General features: G+C 42.5%; 1 protein-coding gene across 1 annotated transcript; it reads right to left on the bottom strand.

Annotated features, from left to right (window-relative positions):
- Positions 1-7,418: 7,418 nt before the first annotated feature.
- Positions 7,419-11,038, bottom strand: LOC147309370 (uncharacterized). The gene is made up of 3 exons (XM_086269843.1): positions 11,034-11,038; positions 10,715-10,772; positions 7,419-8,111 (listed from the first exon to the last, which is right to left on the bottom strand). The coding sequence occupies exons 1-3, from the start codon at positions 11,036-11,038 to the stop codon at positions 7,419-7,421; spliced, it is 756 nt and encodes a 251-aa protein (XP_086125969.1).
- Positions 11,039-11,403: the final 365 nt, after the last annotated feature.

Below are 11,403 nucleotides of genomic sequence, written 5' to 3' on the forward strand. Positions count from 1 at the left end.
TCTTCCTGCCCTAGTTCTAAAATAGTTCTAATACTATGAAAATCTACTCAATAATGAAGTATGATTAATTTCTTTCTTGATTCAGGTTGGCTTATCTTAAAATAGAGCCTAATCCATATTAAATCCAAGCACAAAAACCTTAAAACAGACCTTTTTCCTAGAATACTCCTTGGCTTCTACTGAAATCACAACCAGGACAGGAGTGATATATGTCAACATTCATTCCTCTCATGAGAACAAAATCCTTTTTGTAAACAATATAGGGCTGCTGCACAATCTCTAAAGTCTAAATCATCCCTTTAAAAGGCCTAAACAGAGAAACAAATTACATTTTTGGCCCTAAACTTTGTAAATAACGGCATTACTGACTTAAAACTTTACATGCCTCAGGTCAAGTGTCACTAAGAAAAAAACAACTTTCATTTGTAAAGCATTATAAGTAGAGCCGTTTCTCAGGACATTTCTAGGCAAATTAGGAACAAAGTTGTACAAACGCACTACAAAACTAAACAAACTGCAAATGACCTGATAAAATCCTGCTTGGTATTCACCTATTTTTCAAAGAACGACTTCCACTCAGCTATTGCTTTCTTGTATGCACAAGTAGCAATCATGGATGGCATCCGTGATTACCTCAGTTTGTATGGCAGAGAGGACCGTTGCAACACATTTCGGGTATGTTAGGTGCAAGGTGTAGTAATATGCCATCAACACCAACATTCCTTCCCAGAAATCCTCCAAGGGGAGAGTGGTCACTGGTATGTTTCCTACAGCAACAATGCTGGTTGTCCCAGCAAAAAGCAGCACTGGGGAGGAGAGAGGCCGCTTCTCCAGGTATATCATCTCAAGTTCAAGTTCAAGTTCAAGTTCAACTTTATTGTCACTTCAACCATATACAGTTTAAAAATACACAGTGAGGCGAAACAACGTTCCTCCAGGAACCAAGGTGCTACAAGACAAGTTAGTGCAAAAAAAATAATAATATATAATATATCTAGTAATAATATTGTGCAAAAGAGCATTTACAGGTTGGTGTGTGCGATGGTTTGGTGGTGTAGGTCAGTGTGTTTGCGCTTTGTGTTGGTTAGTCAGTCCAGTCTCAATGTTTTGAGGTATTTGAGTTAAGCTGAGTGATAATGTTAGTGTATGTGTGTGTGTGCGTGTTTATCAGTCAGTCCCTTTTTGCTGAGGAGACGGATGGCTTGTGGAAAAAAGCTGTTGCACAGTCTGGATGTGCGTGCCCGAATGCTTCGGTACCTTTTTCCAGATGGCAGGAGTGTAAAGAGTGTGTGAGAGGGGTGTGTCCGATCAGCCACAATGCTGGTGGCTTTGCGAATGCAGCGTGTGGTGTAGATGTCCTCAATAGAGGGGAGAGAGACCCCGATGATCTTCTCTGCTGTTCCCACTATCCGCTGTAGGGTCTTGCGGTCTGATATGGCACAGCTCCCAAACCAGACAGTGATGCAGCCGCTCAGCATGCTCTCAATAGTTCCTCTATAGAAGGTGGTCAGGATCGGTGGTGGAAGCCGGGCCTTTCTCAGTCTTCTCAGAAAGAAGAGACGCTGTTGGGCTTTCTTGTGCAGGGAGCTGGTGTTGAGGGACCAGCCGAGGTCCTTCTCCAGGTGTACGCCCAGGAATTTGGTGCTGTCAACGATCTCCACAGAGGAGCCGTTGATGCTCAGCGGTGAGTGGTCGCCTCGTGTCCTCCTAAAGTCAACAACCATCTCTTTTGTCTTGTCAACATTCAGAGACAGGTTGTTGTCCTTACACCAGTCCGTTAGTCTCTGCACTTCCTCTCTGTACGCTGACTCGTCGTTCTTGCTAATGAGACCCACCACGGTCGTGTCATCAGCGAATTTAATGATGTGATTTGAACTGTGTGTTGCTACACAGTCATGAGTCAGCAGTGTGAACAGCAGAGGACTGAGCACACAGCCTTGTGGGGGCCCAGTGCTCAGTGTGATGGTGCTGGAGGTGCAGTTCCTGATCCGTACTGACTGAGGCCTTCCGGTCAGAAAGTCCAGGATCCAGTTGCAGAGGGAGGTGTTCAGGCCTAACAGGCATCTTCACCCGGCTAGAAAAGCACAAAAAAAGGACAAATTCTTCACGATTTTAAATGAAAGGGTTGCTGTGCATCCAAACAGCTTAAGACACAAAAAGCAAAAGCAAGAATGTTTAGAATGATTTACTGTTGGAATAGAAGAAATAAATGAAATTTTGGAAATGTATTAATTCTGAGCATGAATTTTCTCTAGTTTACAGCCTTTTTATCGTGTATATTTGTGCTTTTTTTAAAAACTTTGTTACATATTCTAGTTTTTGAAGGCCTTTTTAAATATATAATTTTACCCATTTTACTTGTATCCCGACTGCAATGTGCTTTTGCTCTGTGCTGCCTCTCTGGAGTAGGTTTTAAATGACAATTTAGAAATCCTGAATAAGGAGTAATTTAATCCCTGCTGAATTGAACTTTGACCCTCTCTTATTAAGCATGAAAAGCAAAATAATAATATAATAATAATAATAATAATACAAGTAAATGGAGTACAAGTTACAGTGGCTGGTATTGCAGCTGTTCTCACCTTGAGGATATGAAGGAGAGCCTCACTGGCACTTCGGTGGTGTAGTTGGTGAAGGAAAAAGAGATGGAAGTGCATTGAAGAGAGTGACAGTAAACTCCACCGTGGACAGAGAAAAGTATCTTAATAAAGTAATCTGAACATATCTGATGGATTTAATGTATGAAAAGGCCACTTACCTCCAAGGGGAGAGGAGGTTTCAGGACCTTCTTCTAAATGCCAAAGAACTGCACCTTCGATCAAAACTCTGCCCATCGACCCTCCATGTGATCTACCATATTTTCACGACCATAAGGCGCACTTAAAAGTCTTAGATTTTCTTCAAAAAGTACGGCGCGCCCTATAGCGCAGTGCGCCCTGTGTGTTGTAATGAGGACGTAGTAGAGAACACAATGAGAACGCTAAAGGGTGAAGTGTGTCCGAGTTGGAGGAAAGACTCGAGCGGTGGATCATCGAGCAAAGAACGAGCGGGAGAAGCGTTTCGACGGTCACCATTCGGCTAAAAGCAGTTTCACTTTCACTTTTTATGAAACGGTGCCATTTTTCCATCCGGACCAGGACTACGGTAGCGCAGCAACTTCCAGCGGATTATAATGAAAAGCTGGCCATCTTCCGCTCCTACTGCAGCAAACACATCCAGCCCAGCCACATCACTAACATGGACGAGGTCCCGCTCACTTTTGACATCCCGGTGAGTCACACTGTGGAGAAGCAGGGGACCAGCACGGTAGCGATACACACAACGGGGCATGAAAAGTCTTCTTTCACTGTTGTGCTTGGCTGCCATGCTAATGGACAGAAACTGCCGCCTATGGTGATTTTTAAGAGAAAGACTTTGCCTAAAGAGAAGTTTCCAGCAGGAATCATCATTAAGGCAAATGAAAAGGGCTGGATGGATGAGGAAATGATGAAAGACTGGCTGAGGGAGGTGTATGTAAGGAGACCAGGTGGTTTTTTCCACGCATCACCATCGCTCTTAATCTGTGACTCTATGCGTGCCCATCTCACAGCCGATGTGAAAAAAACTAGTGAAACAAATGAACTGTGAGCTTGCTGTCATTCAGGAGGCCTGACAAAGGAACTCCAACCGCTGGACATCGGTGTGAACCGCCCGTTCAAAGTAAGGCTGCGAGCGGCCTGGGAGCGATGGATGACCGGTGGAGACCACAGTTTCACTAAGAGTGGAAGGCAGCGCCGGGCGAGTTACGCCACAATTTGTCAATGGATTGTAGATGCTTGGGCTAACATGTCTGCTGGCACTGTTGTTCGAGCTTTCGCAAAAGCCGGCATCATTTCCGAGGAGCCGCACGGCACGGAAAGTGACTCTGACAGTGAAGAAAGTGAACTTGGCATGTTTGATGGAGATTTAGCGCAGCTGTTCAATTCAGACACAGAGGATGAGGACTTCGATGGGTTTGATTGATGATAAAAATGTGAGTACCAAACTTTAAATACGCACACTTGTATGCTTGTGTGTTGTTGATGATGACGATTACTGGTAATAAAAATGTGAGTAAGGTACCGAATTCAGGTTTGCTCCCGCTTTATTTTTAAATACGCATACGGTACTTGTATGCGCCCTATGATCCAGTGCGCCTTATGTGTGTGTTAAATACAGTAATGGCACACATTACTGAGACTGCGCCTTTTAGTACAGTGCGCCTTATGGTCGTGAAAATACGGTATGTATTTGCACTTGGAACCACCAACGATGCGATGCAGTTCATCCATCGCCTATGACAAGGTTGTGCTCAGTTAGTCAAGAACTAACTAAACCTATCCAGAGAAAAGCAAGGAATTTAACTGAAGGTAGTTGAACTTACATTTCCTATGTCTTTGAAGCACAGGTATGCTTCAAATATGTTTGTGGGCCTGTCTTCTTCCCTTGTAACATCTGCATCAATAAAAGCTCGTGTGGCCTCAAACTCCAGTCCAAAATTTGAGCAACGTCACTTTGGTTGGGTTTTGCATTGGGTTTCCTGTACATGTTGCTCAAGGTTTTGTAATGTCTTGCCTGCATCTTCAGGCTGTCATGGTCTGCTAGGGAAAGCAAAGAGCAATTGTAAGACAAGGTGTAACTGTCAGGGTCCCTGTGCCTACCCGGTCGGCTCAGTACGGCTACATATGTTTTGTATTCCTTTTTTATTTTTTCCCTGCTCTCTCCTCTCCCCTCTTTCCCTCCTCCCTCTGCCTGGGCGGAGCTTACCTGCGGGCTCCTGCCCTTGGCCCACGCACCTGTGGCTCATTACGAGTGATCCAGCTCCTTCATAAGACGGCAGCCCTGTGTTTCTCGTCGCTGGACCGTTGCCGACTCTCGTTAGTGTTAACCCCAGCTCAGTTCGTTCTCGTGTTTCCCTAGCGATCTTCTTACAGTAACCTTTTGCTTCTCTGTGAATAGATTTCCCTGGACCTACCCCTGTGTTACCTGAGCGATCAAGTGTGTGAGGATTGGAGCGAGCTTTTGTGTTTCTTGTGGAGTGTGAAGAGGAGCGTGGAGCGTGGATGGAGTGAGGACTTTGGAGCGTGTGTGGACTGCAAGTGTCTTTCCCCCCCCCCTGTTCGTGTGTGGATTCCTGGAACCCGTCTTTTCCCCACTGTGTAAATAGATCACCTGGTGCTTCTGTAAATAAAAAACCTTTATTGTTCCCTACTCAGAGCCTGCGCGTGAGTCCGTTCCGTCCCGTTGTGACAGTAACTAGACTTCAGAAAATCCAGATTTTTCTAATCAGTCATTTCTAACAAGGTTGTAGGATTATTTTTAAGTGACTGTTTTCAGTTTAATATTTATGAGAATTAATGTTTGGGTTAAATATGTTTAAGTAATGAACTGACCCTACATGTCCTGATGATTTCCCTTTATGTCCTTGTCCTATAATGATCATGGATTTATGTTAATTGTTACTTCGAACAGAATCAAATATTAAAAGGAAAGTTAAAGATGCCCATGAATAAAATCATTGTGAAAACAAGGTACAGTTTGTTTACTGTGTATACCGCTCACAACAGTGTGGACAGTGATTATGAGCTGATGGATAAAAATCTTTTAGGTAATTTGATCTATGACAGAAACACTGTGATAAAGCATGATAGATGTGACCAGCATGAGGATTTACATGTGTAAATAATCAGTACTGAATAACACCCACTACAACACAAGGTATTAAAATACACTGAACAAAAATATAAACGCAACACCTTTGTTACTGCTCCCATTCCCCATGGGATGGAAGTAGAGACCTAAAATTCATTCCAGATACACAATATAACCATCCCTCCCAAACAGTGGTCACAAATCAGTCCAAATGTGTGGTAGTGGGCACATCTGCTATATTGAGATAATCCATCCCACCTCACAGGTGTGCCACATCAGGATGCTCTTCTGACATCATGAGTAGTGCACAGGTGTACCTCAGACTGCCCACAACAAAAGGCCACCCTGGAATGTGCAGTTTTGTCTCACAGCAAAATGCCACAGATGCCACAAGCAATGAGGGAGCGTGCAATTGGCATGCTGACAGCAGGAATGTCAACCAGATCTGTCGCCCGTGCATTGAACGTTCATTTCTCAACCATAAGCCGTCTCCACAGGCGTTTCAGAGAATATGGCAGCACATCCAACCGGCCTCACAACCGCAGACCTCGTGTAACCACACCAGCCCAGGACCTCCACATCCAGCAGGTTCACCTCCAAGATCGTCTGAGACCAGCCACCCAGACAGCTGCTGGAACAATTGGTTTGCACAACCAAACAATTTCTGCACAAACTGTCAGAAACCGTCTCAGGGACGCTCAACTGCATGCCCGTCGTCCTCATCGGGGTCTTGACCTGACTCCAGCTCGTCGCCGTAACAGACTTGTGTGGGCAAATGCTCACATTCGATGGCGTCTGGCACGTTGGAGAGGTGTGCGCTTCACGGATGAATCATGGTTCACATTGTTCAGGGCAGATGGCAGCTGAGAATGTCCCAGTTCTTGCATGGCCAGCATACTCACCGGACATGTCACCCATTGAGCATGTTCGGGATGTGCTTGACCGGCGTATACGACAGCGTGTACCAGTTCCCACGAATATCCAACAACCTCGCACAGCCATTGAAGTGGAGTGGACCAACATTCCACAGGCCACAATTGACAATCTGATAGACTCCATGCGACGATGTGTTGCACTGCACGAGGCAAATGGTGGTCACACCAGATACTGACCGGTTCTGGGTCCCCAGACCCCCAATAGCGCAAAAAACTGCACATTCCAGGGTGGCCTTTTGTTGTGGGCAGTCTGAGGTACACCTGTGCACTACTCATGATGTCAGATCAGCATCCTGATGTGGCACACCTGTGAGGTGGGATGGATTATCTCAATATAGCAGATGTGCCCACTACCACACATTTGGACTGATTTGTGACCACTGTTTGGGAGGGATGGTTATATTGTGTATCTGGAATGAATTTTCAAAGTCAAGTCAAAGTCAAAGTCAACTTTATTTGTCGATTCTGCCACATGTACAGGACATACAGAGAATAGAAATTGCGTTACTCTCAATCCCTAGATAAATAGCAAATGAACATTTAAATATATTTAAATATAAAAGTGATTAAAAATGCAAGTAAAATAATTAAAAAGTAAAAATTTAAATAAATACAATTTTACATATAACAAGAAAGCTATACAATATACATATACATATATTTTAGGTCTCTACGTCCATCCCATGGGGAATGGGAGCAGTAACAAAGGTGTTGCATTTATATTTTTGTTCAGTGTATATACTACTGTCTGGTGATTGTGTGCAACACTGTGTGTGTGCTATGGCTAACTGGCAAGATGGTATGAGGGATATATCATATGTTATCTCGCTCAATTTTAGATATTGTAATGGGTAAAGAATGACTTACATATGGCATGTGTGTGTCAGCATCACGTAACATGGGGTAATAGTTGACAATCTTCTGTGACATTGCCCTCATTTCAAGTTTGGAGGGGTGTCTTACTTCTTTCCTCATGGGACTAGCATGGAGGATTGCAACCATGCTGGTGACTGTGCTCCTTATAAGTCTGCAACAGAGCTCCTTCGACATCTTACAGTCCTTTTCCTTTCCACTGTGAAGCAATGCAAAGTACTGACTGCGCACCATGTCCAGTTCTGAATCTGTATACACCACATACTCCGGTGGGTCTGGCATTTTCATTGTTTTGTCTGCAGTGTAGGAAATGGGACTGGAAGTTTGAGGCTGACATTCAGACACATCAAAGCCTAAGGGGTTACTCCCACTTCGATGGCAAGTGTTGGCATCTTGTTCAGCAGTCTTAAGCAATAACAGTTGCGGGATATAAAAAAAACACACAATTAGGCAAATTAATGCTAGACCGTAATATATTCTAGCATTAATTATAATATTAATAATATTAATGATAACATTAATTATAATATTCTTAGTTACAACACAGACAGTATGGTCAAACGCATCCAAGCCGTGACAGCGGTTCTCTAGCTCGATTCCAAAGCCTCCGCTCACAGTAGCAATATGCCACAGCTGAAGTCATTTAGCTAATGATCATGTTAGCTAGCTTGCTAACTAGCGGCCCTCACAAAACACGACTTTATCTTAATAGCACAGTTATACTATAGTGTCGTTCATAAATGTAATTATTGAACTTAATGTTACCAACCTTAAACTATTGTTTGTTTGTTTTTTAAATAAATGATTTTTATCTTGTAACGGTCCAGTTGGTTAACAAAGCAGGGAAAATGATTTGGTCCCAAGAAAGTAAGGTCATGACAGGAACTGAGAATGTGCAGAAAATTATTTATATATTTTTTTCAAAGTACACAAAATTCAAAAATGAAGTCTAAAATGCTTATTGCCTAAAAATAAAAATAATTGACATAATTTAAAACTGAAAAATTGGATAATTAAGGAAAAATATATTTTTAAAATTGCCTACATTTCCCATGGTCCCACGCTCTCATCTGTGGCCTTCGGTGGAGAGCGGTAAAGTATGCCGCATGGCTACAGCACATAAACAGTTCACCATGGCGCTCTGGAGATGTATGATCTGTTTGATCTTTGTTTCTTTAACTCTGAATGTGCTCCTAAGCCACATGAATGCAGCTCGTGGTCGAAGGCAGGATTTGGTGGTTTATTGTGGAAAAGATGGCTGTGAACAGGAGTTTTTAACTCGTTCTTTCGCCACATTAAACGGACGCACCCTCTGTATTTGACGAATGGAAACCCACCAAGAGGATGGAGGATCCCCCCAACGTCCCACTCTGTAGGATCGGAAAAATTGTCTGGTTCTGTGTTTGCCAACCGTGGTACTACAACAACAACCAGCACTGTGGAAATATCAACTCGTGGATCTTTGCCTGAAGCGCAGGAGCCTCAGGTTGACAGCCCGGTCACAGTAAGTAAGATAAGAAAAGATAAGATAGAACTTTATTAATCCCTCGGGTGGGTTCCTCTGGGAAATTCGACTTCCAAAAAGCACAGCAACGACCGAAGTTACAGTTACAGAATTATATATATATACACACACACATATATAAATACAGAGACAAATATAAATAAAATATACAAAGGGGATAAATAGAATAAATAGGAATAAAAAATAAAAATACAAGTGAATTGCACATTTCAAGTATTGAGTCTATTGCACTGTTGACTATTTACAAAAAGTATTGCACAAGGTATTGTACAGTGAGGTGAAGAGGCACTACAGCTTAGTTGTTCCCCCCTCCTTTGTCCTCCTGTTTCCCCTCCCTCTCCCCTCCAGAGAGGAGTTAAACAGTTTGATGGCGTGTGGGACAAAGGAGTAAGTGTTAACCTAAATAAAATGTAGTGTGACTTCTGATGACACAGCCATGGTCCTATATTACTTTTACTCATTTTCTCCATTTTCAAGTGTTTTTCACTATGGTTGGATTGTAAATCACCAGGATGAGTGTAAAGGTCACGTTGCAGCCGGAGCAGGCACGCACTCTGCGGCTGGCATGTCTCCTGGTGTAGTTTGCATCAAAGACACTTTGCTTGTTTAAATCGTTCATGTGGCAGCAATTTGGGCATCTCGTAGGAGTTACAAATGCTCAGTACAGTTACAGATAAGACAGTATTTGAAAGCCCTGTAAAAAAAGTAAACAAAAAAATACAAAATCTATTGGCCAGAAATACTGCCAAAACGTATGCGCATGATTCTTTGGAAAATTAAATAAAATAATAAATGCATACAATAAAAATATGACATATATATTTATATAAACATCAATTCTACGTGAAAATCTAAATTACATTATTTTAAAATACATAAATAACGGGCACGGTGGTCAGCACTGTTGCTGCACAGTAAGAAGTTCCTGAGTTCAATTCCACCATCAGGCCGGGGTCTTTCTGTGTGGAGTTTGCATGTTCTCCCCGTGTTTGTGTGGGTTCTCTCCGGGTACTCCGGCTTCCTCCCACCGTCCAAAGACATGGAGCTTGTGGGGATAGGTTAATTGGATAATCCAAAGTTCCTACTAGGTGTGAATGTGAGTGTAAATGGTTGTCTGTCCCTGTGTGTTGGCCCTGCGACAGACTGGCGACCTGTCCAGGGTGTACCCCGCCTCTCTCCCTATGACAGCTGGGATAGGCTCCAGCGCCCCCCGCGACCCTGAAAAGGATGAGCGGAAGCGAATGGATGGATGGATGGATGGATGGATAAATAATTTAATAAATACAACAAACATGTAAACAAACTAATATCTAAGTGCGAACAAAAATTCCTTAATTACAAGATAAAATCTCGTTCTCATGAACACAATCTCTTGTCTTGTCTCATCAGAAAATGGGCAACCCCTTTTTTATTGTATTTAACTACTTTTCCATTTCTTCCATTTCACAGCTTTAACAGTAATCACTTCATTCACTTTGTTTTTGTTTCTTTGTTTTTATGGTCTAATCATCAGGTGTAACTGATTATACCTGTTGTGTAAGAATTTTAGAATTGGCCAAGTGTTTGGAGTAACTTTGTTTGTCAAATATTTTCACAGAGAACGGTCAAACATATCATATCAGGAGTGCAACAATATCAGGCAGTTCTTCTGGATACGCTCAAGGAAAAATTGAGGGCAGTGTTTGAAGATCATGCCGAGAGAACCACTCACCTTCAAGATGAGGCGTTGGCTACATTTGATAAGTTCATGGATCCTTTCTCCAGCATTGCTATGGACAGAGTAGAGCCATAGGGGAACTGTTCAGCCCAGTCAACTCACAGGAAGTAGTAGTATCCCAGAAGATTTGTTGGGTAAAGCAAGGTCTTTGAAGGGTCATGTCCATAAGCAACAAAAGTTTTTACTACGTACCATTAATTGAAAGTGTAAAGCAGTTATTGACTGATGAGAGAATCTGTTGAACACTGCACCACAAAGAAGCAGAGAGGGATTCTTCCATGATTTAACAAACGGATCCCTCTTTACATCTCACCCCATATTTACAGGCCAAATGCATTGCAATTAATACTGTACACAATTATAATATGTAACCCGTTAGGGTCCCATGCTTCTGCAAACACATTGGTTATGTTTTATTGTACTTTAGAAAATATTGATTCCAAATTTAGGTCAAAGTTAGCTGCAATATGACTTTCTTGCTATCGCTAAAGGAAATGACATTGCTCAGTGGGGTGTTGATGTTGTACCGAAAAGAATTCTTCAAGATCTATCACTGCTTTACAGGTGTAAGGATTGAAATGTCAAATGGTGAAATTGAATAGTTTGGTGTTTTTTATAGCCAGTTGCAGAAACATGCTATCCCAGCATGAGATTGCTGGCTTTAAAGAAGGGGTTGGTTTTGC

Source organism: Aulonocara sp. 'chitande type north' Nkhata Bay, linkage group LG17 (assembly GCF_057382095.1).
Source record: "Aulonocara sp. 'chitande type north' Nkhata Bay isolate Kocher_YH1m ecotype deep benthic linkage group LG17, A_spYH_male_GT1.1, whole genome shotgun sequence".
NCBI lineage: Eukaryota > Metazoa > Chordata > Actinopteri > Cichliformes > Cichlidae > Aulonocara > Aulonocara sp. 'chitande type north' Nkhata Bay.

Excerpts from the sequence above, each read along its gene's own strand:
- LOC147309370 (XM_086269843.1), bottom strand. Across the intron at positions 8,112-10,714 it reads GCCAACGCCTCATCTTGAAG|CTGTGGCATATTGCTACTGT; the intron begins GTGAGTGGTTCT and ends AAATGACTTCAG.